Source organism: Mastigoproctus giganteus, chromosome 5 (assembly GCF_048544385.1).
Source record: "Mastigoproctus giganteus isolate SK-2022 chromosome 5, ASM4854438v1, whole genome shotgun sequence".
NCBI lineage: Eukaryota > Metazoa > Arthropoda > Arachnida > Uropygi > Thelyphonidae > Mastigoproctus > Mastigoproctus giganteus.
In genome coordinates, this window is record NC_143579.1 from 161,121,756 (window position 1) to 161,137,352 (window position 15,597).

General features: G+C 36.5%; 1 protein-coding gene across 1 annotated transcript in view; it reads right to left on the reverse strand.

The window, feature by feature from the left end:
* Positions 1-15,597, reverse strand: part of LOC150085797 (TBC1 domain family member 12-like) — a 458,606-nt gene that overhangs the window by 201,223 nt on the left and 241,786 nt on the right. Inside the window, exon 7 of the mRNA XM_090374697.1 lies at positions 8,638-8,720. Coding sequence (XP_090230823.1) covers positions 8,638-8,720 — 83 coding nt within the window. The remainder of the gene's footprint in view (positions 1-8,637; positions 8,721-15,597) is intronic.

The window sequence follows — 15,597 nt, forward strand, 5'->3', positions numbered from 1 at the left end:
TTATGTTCGGTATCTGGCCGACAGCTTGTCGACTCTATAGATGGAAACATATTTTTTTCCATGTTGGCTCATCTTAGCCCCTGGCAGATGAACTTTTCTGCCAAGGTTACCGACCCCGCCACGGGGAGGCAGGAGCAGTGCCTGGTGTGACCAAGCGAAGTTAGTAGGAGTTAGTCTATTAAATATGAAAAACGAAAGGTTACTTTCCTTTCTTGCTGTCGATCAGTACTTTTGAAAAAAAGAGCTGCTATTAAATAAAAGGATTTATTAAGGAGAAGAACGTAAAAGAGAACTAGAATTCACCTTTTGAGAATCGCAGTGAAAGCACAGAGAAATCGCTCAGTCACAATCGCTTTTCACCCGGGGCCTCCTGGAACGTATCTTTTACATATGTCGGGGACTTCTGTATTTTTGGATTAACCGGGAAATTGATTATCCGAGATTTTTTTTTTACCATCTATCCCGAAAAATTGAGAGTCTAGAGTATATATTATGATCAAGGTTCGTTTTACTATGCTATTTGGCTCTTTACACAATCCGTATTACGCTATACCATTACACTTGTAACATTATAAGTTAATTATAATAGACAATAAAATTACCTATTAATGCCAACCTACATGATTCGTACTTTCCAGTTACCTATGTACCTCAATTAAAATATTAGAATTCCCCTATCATGCACAGAAGTACAAGTTATGAGATGTGATATTTGCACCAAATACAAAGGTTCTATGTATATTGTCTCGTAACTTACAAAATCTTTAGGTAAATTTAAAAATAAACTAATGAACATACCTAGGATTATAAAGCTATTTATAGTCATAGAATATTATAGAATATAATTTAATCTGCTAATTAGGTCAATAAAATTACAAATTTTTCAAAAACCTATCATTCTCAGCTCAAAATTCTTTGACCTCACAGTCGTATTCTCGAACCATTTTATTATTTTTTTTTATGAAAACCCCAAACACGAAAGGTATCAAAACCTATAGTACTTAGTACCGTGCATGGGTTGAAGGAGAAGTATGGGGGGGGGGGGGATGCCGGAAACTTTGCTCTAGAGCAGGGGTGGGCAACTTTTTTCGTCAGCGGGCCGAATGAAATTTTCGTACCATGATGCGGGCCGAATGAAATTTTCGCATCATGATGCAGGCCGGAATAGATTGAACGATTTAATAAAAAAATCAGAACCTAAAAAAATGTTATATTACTTGAATTACCAAATTATTAATGTATTTTTAAAAAAAATATCCGAATGTCCAATTATCATTGAAAATTGCGGCATTCGGCATCAATTTTTCTTTTTTTTTTAATTGGCTCATTTTATGGGCTATAAATTATATTAAATTAAAAATTGTAATAATTAGAAAAGGCATAAAACATAAAATATTTCGCACCAATATTATTTTTTTCAATAAGAAGTCAAACCCAAAGGAACTTTGTTCGATCGATGCTACAATAATAATTAGGAAATAACTCTTTGACGCTGCGTAGAATCACTTGGTTACTGTTGTACTGGCCGCGATTCCCGATTGAACCGAATTAAGCCAAACGTTTACGGCGAGTGTAGTCAGGTATGGATTTTCTATATTTATGCATTTACCGAGGGGGCCGGATGTTGCCCACCCCTGCTCTAGAGACTAAACATGGGTTTCACCACTTCAAGCCTCCAATAATCAAAGTGGTGGTATTTCACTGGTTGATGAATAGTTTAAAATCTTGTTTTCATGTCATCTTCAGCATGAAGATGAAGTACTGTTTCACCTTGGATGGTTATATATATTTGGTGTCTATGCTGTTTATATTAGACTGTGTCAATTCAACAGCATCTTCCCTTTGCGATCACCTCCTGGTATTTTATCATATGATGTGATTTAAGTCTGAATCACAGTCTTGAACCGTGACTGGGATGTTTTTTGTTTTGACTATTAAGCCTGGTGTGGAGGCAGAGTGGTGCTTGATTGATTGATTTGGTAGTTGTTGGCGCATCGGCTTCTGTGGCCATATTGCACCTCCCAAGGTTTTTGCAGTACTTTGATCCAAGCCCGAGGCGGGAATCGAACCCGCGACCTTTGGGTTGCCGGGCAGGTACTTTACCCACTCGGCTAGCCCGGTCGGCTCAGAGTGGTGCATCAATGGAACAGATCATGCCCATTCTGCAATGGATGTACTGGGAGGAACTGATACCTGTTTGGGTTGCAATGACTTGTTAATTTTGAGTGACAGAAGCATTAGGTACACTTTGGCATTGTTAACTTTTGCTTTCTTGCTTCTTAATATGTGACTTTATTTTCTAACTTATGCCTTTGTATTTTTTCCCAATTTTTTTATAGGTCACATGATTTCAAACAGGCTGGATGATTGCCCACACAATTTGCATTAGGTTCTGTTGAGAATGGATTTGTTACCCAGAACTGGACTTATAGTTTTGCCATTTCACACAATGTTTGAGGGTCACCAAATTTTGGCATTTGTAGCACAAGGGATTTAGAATACATGGACAGACATAGCATGCTTATAATCCTCTCTTAGGAAACATAATTCATCAGGTTATCATTCTTGTGGAGCATGATTCTTCTTGTTTGTGTTATTTTCTGTTCTTGTAATTCTGTGACTATTGCTCATTCAGTGACACTTGATAGATCCCACTTGGTTAGGTTAGAAGTTCAACATATAAGTGGGGTGACTTTTCAAAGTCACCCCACTTACACGTTGAAGGTCAGTTTCAATAATAGTTTGGAATGTTTTGCTTCCATGGTTTCTATGAACAATATCCTGTCTGGAGTCATTTTACCATTTTTGGTGATACTGCTATATTTTCAAGAATTGTTGGATGATAATAATATGACAGCTTGCTTACTGGCACTCTTGACACAGAGTGCATTATTAGGAATACTGGTGAGCTCATGTTCTTTTTTAGTCTCTTGGGAAGAGAGGGTTGTGTAGTTGACAGGTATCACTCTTTTGAGAGTTCACTGGCTCTAGAGTTGGAGAAGTATCATAATCCATTTTTGTTCCATAGCCTATAATTTTACTATGCCTCAATAAGACAAACTTTCAATAGGAAACTACAATTGTGTGTGTGTGTGTGTGGTATGGGTGTTTAATGGCGCACAAGCTGCTGTGGCTATATTGCGCCTATTCATAGGTATGTTGAAAAGATAAAATAAATAATTAATGTGAAGACGGTTCAATCTCATTTCATTCCAGAAACTAATCACAGTCGCTTATACATTCCTATTTGTTTTAAATAACAGAAAAGTTCATTAATATTGGCATTTTCACCAATGATATCATTTAATGTTATTCGTTCACGGAAATTAGCCAGAGATTGAAATATTGAAGTTCGATGTTGTTGAAAATGTGGACAGTCAATCAAAATATGTTTGACTGTTAGATGCTCAGAGCACTGTGAACAAAGAGGAGGATCATCGCCTGTGAGTAGATGGAGGTGCGTTAGATGGGTATGACCTATTCTAATCCGCGCGAGTACCACTTCTTCTCGCCGAACTGTCTGAATGCATGAGTGCCAAAATTTTGGGTCCTGTTTTATCTGGAACAGTTTGTTATTTGTTTGTTTATGCCATAGCTCTGTCCATTGTGCATGAAAAGCTGTTTTAATTATAATATTATAATCAGAAACTGGAATAAAGGCAGAGGTTAAATCTGCTGTTGATGGATTTTTAGCCGAAATATCAGCCAACTCGTTCCCTTTGATGCCTGAATGTGCTGGGATCCAGCAGAAGTTCACTCGTTGCTGGCGATCTTCAATTTTCAATAGTAAATACTTGATTTGATTTAGTATAGGGTGATCCTTATAAGAGAAATTCTGCATTGCTCTAATTGAGCTGAGAGAGTCGGTGTAAATTAAATATTTTGCAGATGGGTGAAGACTCAAATTTTCTAGAGCTAATTGAATTGCATATAATTCCGCTGAAAAGCTGCTGTACTCAGGTGGAAGAGAGGCTGATATGATAGCAGAGGGAAACACTGCTGCTGCTCCAACAGTTGAATGAGATTTGGAACCATCAGTATATATCGGTAAGAAGTCAAAACAGTTTTGAATATGGCTAGCATGGAGTTGTTGCACATTCAGAGTTGGTAGACGATTCTTTCCCCATTGGAGAAAATAATTATCACAGGCTGGTTGAGGAAATGGGGTCCATGGTGGGCAAGAATCATTCTTTCTGTGCTGCCTACTCTGGAGAGGAACATTCCAATTTTGTGCTATTTCAAGGAGCCGTAGGCCTGCTGGGCGTATTTTATTTGGTTTATTTCTATAGAGATTGTGAAATGATGGATTAAAGAGATATGGTTGGATGGGGTGCGAAGAACAGTTTCGTATTCTGACTGCATATTTAAGTAGTAACATTTTTCTGCGGAGGTAAAGAGGGGGCTCATGGGCTTCAATATATAGACTATAGGTTGGTGATGTCCTATAAGCACCAAGAGCAATCCTCAGTGCATTGTGTTGTACAGGATCGAGCCAGCGTAATACACTCTTTCGAGCAGAATCATAAACTGGGGCACCGTAATCTAACCGCGATCTAATCAGTGCTCTATATAAGAGCAGCAAAGTTGTACGATCTGCTCCCCAAGACTGGGCAGATAGAGCTCTAAGCATGTTCAGCTTTTTCAAACAGGTAGTACGTATTACTTTAATGTGCTCAAGGAAATTTAACTTGCTGTCTAATATTAATCCCAAGAATCTAATATTGTTGGTAATCGGGATGCTGGAATTTGATATCCGGAGTTCGGGGTCTAAATGTAATTTGCGTTGGTTACAAAAGTGGATAGCAACTGTTTTCTGATGGGAAAGCCGATATCCATTGAACTCAGCCCATTTTTCAATTTTATTGAGGGACATTTGCAATTGCCGTTCAATAGATCTCATGTTCTGAGAGTGGCAAGAAATGGAGAGATCGTCAGCATAAAGATAGGCTTCTACAGTATTTGGAAGTTCTTTGGAAATGGAATCAATTCTAAGGGCAAATAGGGTTGCACTCAAAACCGACCCCTGTGGTACTCCTTCTTCCTGCGAGAAAGTAGAAGAAAGGGAGTTTTGGTATCGAACCTGGAAAGAGCGGATCTGGAGAAAGTTCCTAATGAATATAGGCAGGTTGCCTCGTAGACCAAGATTATGTAGGTCACTGAGAATGCCATACCGCCAGGTTGTATCGAATGCCTTTTCTATGTCAATGGAGACCATGACATGGTGTTCATTTTTCACAAAGGCATTGCGAATTTCAGATTCGGCCTTGATCATCAGATCTAGAGAGGACCTATTTTTGCGAAAGCCATGTTGACAATTACTCAATAGTTGTTCAGTTTCAATGATCCAGCTGAGTCGACTGTGGATCATTTTTTCCAGAATTTTACCAAGGCAACTTGACAGAGAGATTGGCCTGTAACTATTAGGACTGGAAGGATCTTTTCCAGGTTTCAAAAAGGGCAAAACTGTAGCATGGTGCCAAGCTGTTGGATAAGTATTTTCCAGGAAGATCCGATTAAAGAAAACTAGCAGCATTTGTAAGTTTTGCTCATTGAGATGCTGCAGCATGACATAATATATGCCATCTGGCCCAGCTGCACTGTTTCTCGTTGTTTTTATGGCTTGTAGAAGTTCACAATATTCAAGGGGCTGATTATACGGAAGTGATAGCGAGGTTCTAAAGTTAATGGGCCTCTGTTCGGTGGAGGTCTTAATTTTTTGGAATTTCGGAGTGTAATTTGATACAGCAGAGACTTCGGCAAAGGTTTTACCCAAGGCATTCGCTATTTCTAGAGGACCAGAGAGTTCTTGTCCATTGTATGAAAGAATTGGGGAAGGGATGATTGGAAACTTCCCAGAAAGCTGTCTAATTTTCTTCCATATTATTCTGGAGTTGGTATTTCTGTTGATAGTACATGCAAACCGAGTCCAAGAATCTTTCTTGGCTTGCCTGTGAATGAACCGCGCTTTTGCCCTTAGCTTCTTGTAGCTAATTAAATTAGCTGTTGTCGGAAATCGACGGAATAAGTTGAATGCTTTATTTTTTTCCTTCTTTGCTTTTGTGCACTCTTCGTTCCACCAGTAGTTGAAGTGCCGTCGGGTTGGGGGGTTTGATAATGGAATTGAGTATTTTGCTGCAACTAAAAGACTGGATGTGATATAATCGGTTACTTTATCTATAGGTTGTAGCTGAATAGTTTCTTTGTCCAGAATGATTGCTGATTGAAATTTGGCCCATTTGGCTTTAGAAAATTTCCATTTTCTGCAGGGTTGGTCTAATGGTAGTTTTGCATTGAGCAGGTTACAGACAATTGGAAAATGGTCACTTCCCATTGGATCATCCATTGCGGACCACTGAATGACTGGAAACAGTATCGGAGAACAAATTGAGAGGTCAATTGCAGAGGTCTGTCCAGTAGGTAACTGTATGTGGGTGTGTGTACCAGTATTAAGAATGGTAAGGTTTTGTTTATCTAGTATAGTTTCAATCAGTCGGCCCTGTCTATCTAATTTAGAGGATCCCCATAAAGGGTGGTGGCCATTGAAATCCCCTAGCAAGCACACTGGTGACGGCAGCTGTACTAAAAGTTCTTCAATATCTTTGAAAGAGTAGGAATTGTTTGGTGGGAGATAGACTGAGACTAGCGTAAATGCAATCTCAGCAATCAGACGCACAGCAACGGCTTCAATTTTGGTTTGAAGAATGATTTGACTAGCAGGGATCTTTGAGTTAATCAAAATGGCTACACCACCACGAGCAGAGTCAGATGTATTCCGATCTCTTCGGTAGACTGAGTAGTTATTTATAGAAACAGAAATTTTAGCAGTTAAATAGGTTTCCTGCAGACAGAAACCCACTGGAGAGTAGCGTCTAATTAAGTACTGAATGTCATCAATGTTGCATCTAAAGCCTCTACAATTCCACTGTAAAATATAAGGCATTATTTGAGTTTAGAAGAAGCTGTACCTGACGTGGCTGTCTTGTGGCGTTCTGGCTTTGGTTTATTTCTTTTTGGAAAGGTGGGGCGACCTGTGTCCATATCTTCTTCTTCTTCTTCTGCAAATATTTCAAGAATTGGATCTTCCTGTTTAGAGGGGTACTCTTGATCGAGTGATGTTTCCTGAATACTCTGTTTTGAAGTTGAACTGGGATTATTTGGTGTGGTAGCAATCATTGGCGAAGGAGGAGATTTTGCTGGAATCGTAAGAGGCGTATTACTTGCTTGATCTGAGTGCTTCTGGATATTGGACTGTTGCTGAGAAAGAACAGCTCGGGCCCAGTCGGAGATTGATATGTTGGATGGAACAGTAACATCAGTTTGTGTGGCTATTGTTTGATATTTTTTTGCAATACTGGCATAGCTACGGTTAGATATACTGGGTGCAATTAATTTTCTTGCTTCCTGATAAGTAACTTTGTTTTCGACTTTATATTTTACAATTTTTTTCTCCATTTTCCACTTCTCACATGTTTTAGAGTAAGCAGGATGGTTACCCTTGCAATTAGGACAAGTCATTTCTTTTGCCGAACATTCGTTTTGACTGTGATCAGAAGATCCACAGTTGGGACAAGCTGGGTTCCCTCTGCATGCCGTCTGAGAATGGCCATACTTTTGGCATTTGTAGCATCTCAGCGGATTAGGAATATAAGGACGAATGCGACAGAGTAGATATCCTGCTTTTACTGTTGAGGGTAGATTTGGACTGTTAAAGGTGAGAATGATACTTCTGGTGGGTGTGAGTATATTGTCCCTTTTAGTCATGATTCTTTTGACAGCAATTACATTTTGTTCATTTAGCTCCTCTTTAATTTCTTCTTCTGTCACATTCAAAAGGTCCCAACTAGATATAACACCCTTAGATGTATTTAGGGTTGCATGGGCAGTTACCTTTACTGGAACTTTTGCGAAGTTTGTCACTTTCAGGAGTTTTTCAGAATGCCTGCAGTTGACAGTTTCTACTAGTAAGTCCCCCGATTGCAATCTCTTAACCATCTTGGGAGACCCTGCAATACTTTCCAAGTGTTTTTGGATAAGAAAGGGGGATAGCTTACTAAGAGGCTGTTCTGATAATGAATGCATTAATAAAAATGCAGGAAACTCGGTCGCAGAGGAAATGGTTTTTAACCTCTTTGCTTGCGAAGAGTCATGCTCATGCTCTGTGTTTAGCCGACTGCTTGTCGGTTCTAAACAAGGAAACATATTTTGTTCCATCTTGGCTCCTTTTAGCCCCTGGCAGATGAGCTTTTCTGCCAAGGTTACCGGCCCCGCCACGGGGAGGCAGGAGCAGTGCCTGGAGTGACCAAGCGAAATTAGTAGGAGTTAGTCTATTAGATATGAAAAATAAAGAAAGGTTACTTTCCTTCCTTGCTCTATACCAGTACTTTTGATACAAGAGCTACTAAATGAAAGGATTTCTCAAAGAGAGGAACGTAAAAGAGAACGCAGAATTCACCTATCAAAAAGTCGCAGTGAAAGCACAAATAGAAATCGCTCAGTCAATCGCTTGGCACCCGGGGCCAACTACAATTGTATTGCTCATAAATGCTTTCAGACTATTTCTTCTAAATTACAGCATCTAGTCTCATTTTCAAAAAAAAAAAAGAGTTAAAGGTAAGAAAATTTTAATTTAGAAATTACCTCTTGAAAAATTCCTAATTGAGGAAATGTTCTTGAGACATCAAGTTTGATAAAATCAGCTGAGTTTTCTTTCATTTGGTCCTCTGTCAAAGAGAAAGTAATCAAACATGCATATATATATATATATATATAAACTGGAGTTCATACTAATGATTAAAAATGATGTAATGTTAATATTACTGTAATAAGACAAATATGTGCAATGTTAAAGCTGTTGTACATAGTCAATTAGGCTTTATATAAGCATGATAATATTTTGTTCAATTTTAATTTAAAACTTATCTGTACGGAATAAGGTGTAAGTGGGACCTGACTAATGGACTAGTAAAATAATACTAGCCTTAGTCTGGATAGCCTATGATTAAAGGTGAAAGGTAATAAAAGTAAGTAATGATAAATAGAAGTTAATAAAGCAAAAATTGAAATTAGAAAAGTGAATATAACCTTCTTCCACTTGGTCATCAGTCTGCTACTTCATTAAGGGCTTTGAGCAGACCAATAGCCAATCTAAAATAATGTCTCAAACATATCCGTTTCTGTCGTCCCTATACCAGTTTTGCCCGAGTTTAACACTTAGGTAAAATTCTGATAAATATTTAAGAATGGCAAATATGAATTAATATATAAGTTTATTTTTGTTAACAATATCTGATTCAGCAAACTGGGATAGGGGACTCAAAGCCCAACGAGTATGTATCAATTAAAATGAATATAGGGTCTTACCTTCTGCATATACTTGTGGTGGTCAGTCTAAAAAAGCGGTCAAATTCCCACCTTCAGGTAATTTTATCAGCTGACAATAAATTTAGTGCGCAGCCGCATGATCTGTGGCGTGATATGTGACGTGATAGTAAATCGCTGTGAGTAATAATCCCTATGTCTTTATTATAGCTCTGATTGTCAGAGAATGTAATGAATGTACATTTACATTTTTATTTTGAATTGATATAGTAGGTATAGTCTGTGAAGCAGAATGAAAAGCATAAAAGAAGCGTGTTATTGTAATAAAAAAGATAGACACGTTAACTGTGTAAAAAAAAAAACATAATAATAATCTTCTGGACATGAACCGGTATAGCTTTTCTAAGGCATAATGAATCAGTGTATGTCTGAAGGATAACTATTTACATATGTACAGCCTCCTTCATGGTGAATTTGCACCTATGGTACCTTGATTTATGCTATGTAGGTGATCTACTACAGAAAAAATGTAAGGTTAATATATATATTTGTGTTATGTATGTAATGGTAGGGTTAATCTATGTAATAATCGTGTAACGATTTAAGATATATTGTAGGTATCAAATGTCTGCCTAAGAAAAAATATATTAAATTGTCTTTTGTCTGATTATATTTTAACATGCAGTTTGCAGTCAGATAATGAGCCTCATCTGAGCACAATAAAACCCAGGGATCAAATCTGGGTTGTATCAGTACATTGTCTATAATCTTTTAAATAGGTCTGATTTTAAGCCTTTCAGGTAAAGTGCAGATAGACCTTTCGTGACTCGGTGTAATAATGGGTCTTAATTATCTTTACGGTGTGATTGCAAAGCTATTCCTAAATGGGTATGGGTAAACTTTTTTAATGACTCTATTAGGGTTGGCATTGTGTAGAGCAAGGTTCACCTCTATGGCAGCTTTAATGATGCCTGATGTAATTGACCAGTATATTGTTCTTTGTGAGTATATCTTTCATTTTTATTAATGTTTCAGTCAAATTATCTGGATTACTGCAAATGTTAGTCTGGTTTCTAATGGTGTTGCCATGTATACGCTTTGCAAAAGTGTTCTCCCAGTTGGTAAGTTTTATAGCTGGGAAGTTAAAATGGTCTCTCTTGTTGTAGTGTCAAGTGTAAACTTTGTTATTGGAAATAGCTTTGGCTATCAGGATAGAATGCCTGTTGGTTGCTTTCCGGGTCGATGCATTCTAAGGTCAGGTCTTCAGGATAAATTTCCTTGGCTATACTGTCGAAATTATCGAAATTGACAACTAGGATATCGTCAATGTACCTGTAGAATTTAATTTTGTCTTTGATTTTGTTTTCATAGAAGTGCAAATAGAGATTGGCTATGGAGCATGAACTACTGGCCCCCCATAGCCACTCCCCTATTTTGCATGTAGATACAATCACCCATAAGTATGTAGCTGTTCTTGAAGCTTAAATTAATAAGGTCTAGCTAATATTGTTTATTACAGCCTAATTCTTTTTGACAAATGTACAATTCAGTTCATTTGCTAAACATGAGCATATTTTACTTAACCGTAAGTAAAATATGCTCTTGTTTAGCAAATATTTTCCGTACTGCTGAACTGAACATAACTGTAAGCACGGGTCAGAAGATCAGAATTATTCTTTACATTTCCTGAATTACTACTACAATTACCAAAATCGCAAATATATATGCAATTTTGTGTATATATAGATATAACCATACAAATAAATTAGAATAAGGATTAAAATAAAAATAAAATAATGCCAGCAGTATGGCAAGACAAGAGCAAAAAAAGTTGAAATTAAACCTATTTTTACAAGAGTAAAAATATTGCAGCAGAAACTCTCTAAAATAATTTAGAAAATCTAAATATAAGAATAATAATTCATTGAATTTTAAAAGCCAATTAAATAGAAATTTAACGGTGCCCCCCTCTGACGGGCACCAGATCCAAATTTATGTGAAATATCACCAACAGAGATGTAAACCACTACAATAAAACAAAACAAAAATAAACCAAAAAATAGACTGACCATTACACCCCATCTCGACAGAGGGCCGCAAGGCCAATAATGGTCAGAGATTATTATTTTATTTTTATTTTAATCCTTATTCTAATTTATTTGTATGGTTATATTTCAAGCATCATGTAGAGGAATATGCTCTTTGCTGCCTCTGATGTATGCTGTACCCTTTTTATTATGAAATATTCCGTTTCCAACTTTTTTAAAATGTTATTCAAATATATGTATAATTATATCACATGATAGTAGTGGGTGAATTGCTAACGCTGCGCCTGTGCTGCCATCCATAGTTCATTATTCGTCTATATAAACTGGTTAAGATTACTTTTGTCAGTAGTGTGGCTTTGTACTGGAGTGCTTGTATCTGTTCTATTTTTAATTTTCGCTGCATCAGGACCACCACTGTTCAATTTCCCTGCATTGGCGGTTCGATCTGGGGATCGGGTAGCGGACTGATCTTTCGATTGATTCTCCTTTGCAGCAATTTGTCTAGCGTTCGAAATGCAGCGATTCCCTGACCGTTATTGGCCTTATGGTCCTCTGTCGAGATCGGGTGTAATGGTCAGTCTATTTTTTTGGTTTATTTTTGTTTTGTTTTACTGTAGTGGTTTACATCTCTGTTGCTGATATTTCACATAAATTTGGACCTGGTGCCCGTCAGAGGGGGCACCATTAAATTTCTATTTAATTGGCTTTTAAAATTCTACGAATTACTATTATTCTTATATTTAGATTTTCTAAATTATTTTAGAGAGTTTCTGCTGCAACATTTTTACTCTTGTTACCTCTCTCTTCCCTCCCTGCTTGGTTTGATTTAATTTAGGTTTAATTTCAACTTTTTTCGCTCTTGTCTTCCATACTGCTGGCATTATTTCATTTTTATTTTAATCCTCATTCTAATTTATTTGTATGGTTATATTTCAAGCATCATGTAGAGGAATATGCTTTTTGCTGCCTCTGATGTATGCTGTACCCTTTTTATTTTTATTATGAAATATTCCGTTTCCAACTATTTTAAACGTTATTCAAATATATGTGTGTATATATATATATATATATATATATATATAATTATACATATATTTGAATAACGTATATTTAAAATTATATTATAAAATAAAATTATGTTAATTATAGGTATATAGATACATTGAAAGGGACTTTTTCGAGGGCTAACCCTCTCAATGTATCAACCATAATTAACGGGCTATCCGTTTCTGTTGTCATCGTCTCCAGCATAACAGTAAGATGGTTAGGTAGTATAGGATAGCAATACCAAATGAAGGTAATGTAGTATTAGATAACAAAACCAAAATATATTATGTTTGACTAAAATTAATATATCCCAATTTAATAGTTAGCTGGCTAGATGACTGTTAGCCCGACGGATAGCTAATTTACAAAAATGATAATAATACATAGCATAATGTAGAATTATATAGAAAGAGATCCATCCTTTGTTAAACATATACACATGTTGTATATTATATATTGTATAGGTAGCATTAGTATTAGTAGCATACGCTAAAAGTAACAAGAAGCAATAGTAGCATAAGCTAAAGAAGGCAAATGGAAGCAGAGTAAAGTATAGATATAGTACCTCAATCCCCCTCGAATTACTCTAATAGTTCATGAGGTTGTTGTTGTTGTTTGGGGGCTTTACGGCGCAAGGACAGCAAAGGCCATAATGCGCCTAACTATGACCTCTGATGTTAAATCTTGAATTGCGTCCGTATAGATGCTGTTCAAATTTATATTTATATTGTGTTGTATAGTTTTATATGTTTGAGGAAATCAAAAATTTTGGACACCTGTGGTGTGTCTCCTAGTAGATCAGAAATGCTGAGAGAGGTGTTCGTCGTGGGAAATGAAATAAACAGAGCCTGTCGCTGAATACTGTACTTGGGACAATCAATAAGTAGATGGTGGACAGTGAGCTGAGTGTTGCAGTTTGTACACAGTGGTGGGTCAGTGGCTGCCAGCAAATAAAGATGTGTCAGGTGTGTGTGGCCTATCCTTAATCGGGCTAATACGACTTCTTCATGTCGGTTCTCACGGATACTAGATCTCCATGGTTTTAGATATTTTTTTATGCCAAGTAGCTTATTGTTGGCTTGATTCTGCCAGATATGTTGCCATAGTTCAAGGCATCGCTTATTTATAATGTATTTATAGTCAGATATAGGTGTAGTGAAGGATTGGTCTATAGGATCGGTAGCAGTTTTGGCAGCTAGGTCGGCCTGTTCGTTTCCGGAAATGCCAGCGTGACCAGGGATCCAACATAACAGAACCTGTTGTTTCTTCTGGTTTAACTTGGTCAGAGTATTCCAGATCTGTCTAAGTAAGGGGTTATCATTTTTTGTATTGTGTTGTATAGCTTGGATAGCACTAATGGAGTCGGTATAAATAACGCTGTGGAGTCTTGTTCTTGAGAGTATGTAGTTTAAGGCTATGTGGATAGCACAGAGTTCTGCAGTATAGCTGCTACATTCGGTGGATTTCATGAGGTATGAAAAGTAGGGTTATTACAGTAAAAGGTAAAAAGAATAGAAAAGGCGAAGCATAAAGTTACTTAGGATAAAACCGGGAGCGTAACTTCCAGTCTGCTCGTAAGGTTTAATCATATAAGATGGCATTAATCGGTTCTGTGTTGGTTTATTTATTTATTAAATTAAATTTGGTATATTTATTATATTTAGTTTATTGATTATGCATTTTACATACTTTAGAAATACTAAGGGGATTGCCTGTGCTGTGACTCGTCTACCAGGAATCTTCCTACATAGTTACGTACATACATATACTAACACGCTTTAGTATTATTATTTTAGCTGGTATGTTTAACTACTCAGCTTGCATTGGCCAGGTGTGGGTTGTCTGACGGTCGCTGGAGGAATTTTACATATATACATATATTTATATGTTGTTTTACTATAAATATGAGTTATTACACAACTAAGAATAATAAGATACTACGTCGGTCGCGTAGGATAAATTGTACCGCAGAATTCACTGCGATTCAGGGTGATCCGACAAGTTGTTCTACTAGCCATACAGTATCCAATGTTGCTGTCCAGCAGGATATATGCTGTGCCAATGTTGAGGCCCATACGGATATATCTTGCAATCCTATAGCTGTTGCCATTACTACTCCCGAAATTACTGAGCTAGACTCTTATAATAAGCTTAATAACAGCCATTTAAAATTCAATATTTGCAATAACCCGCTATGTCTAACCTGTCCATCCATGAGCAGTAAACATCACACTAATAACTTAGATGCTCCAGTATTTTGCCATACCAGTGGGGTGGTTTACCTCATTAATTGCAATAAATGTGAAGATAAATACATTGGGCAAGCAGGAGGCGAATTGCATATTAGAATAAATGTACATAGATCACATATTAAAAATTTCGTAAACATTAAAGACATTGAATTACAGCACTTTCAAGTACACTGCTTTAATAATACCACAATCGCTATATTAGCTATAGAAAACAACCACAGTACTAGGCTAGAAATAGAAAATATCAATATATTAAAATATAAAACATTTATCCATACGGTCTCAATAATAAAGTTAATGGGCATTGCTATACCAACAATAATATACGTGATACCGGCATATATAACCTCTTTCAAATAGTAAAAAGACCTATAACTAAAGCTAACAGAGTAATAAAAACCAATAATAATAAAATAATTCATACAGGTAAGATAACATGTGATTTTGCTGATATGTTAATTAATTGGGATAAACCTATTATACATATCAAGCAGATTCATGATTTTACCTTTGGATTGAAGCATAGCAAACTCAGAGCACTTGACAAAATCAACTCTACATATAAGCATAATAATATACACCTCAACCACCTATTTAAGGATATTTTTAAATTTATGTTGAATAATAAAACTATGGTTACTAATGAATACATTAATATTCATTAGTAACCATAATGAATACTAATGAATACATTAATATTAAATTCAGCAATGCAATATTGGATCATATATGCTTAGATAAGATTATCAATATATACAAACATGAATTGCATATTACAAATGCACACATTTACACCAGATTCAACTATAATAAACCATTTGGACTTACAGTCTGTAATTACAAAAAAACTGCTAACAACCTAGTCAATAGTGATATTGAGGCGGAATGCTATTGCCATCTACCTCAATATCAGGGCTATGTAGACAAGCACC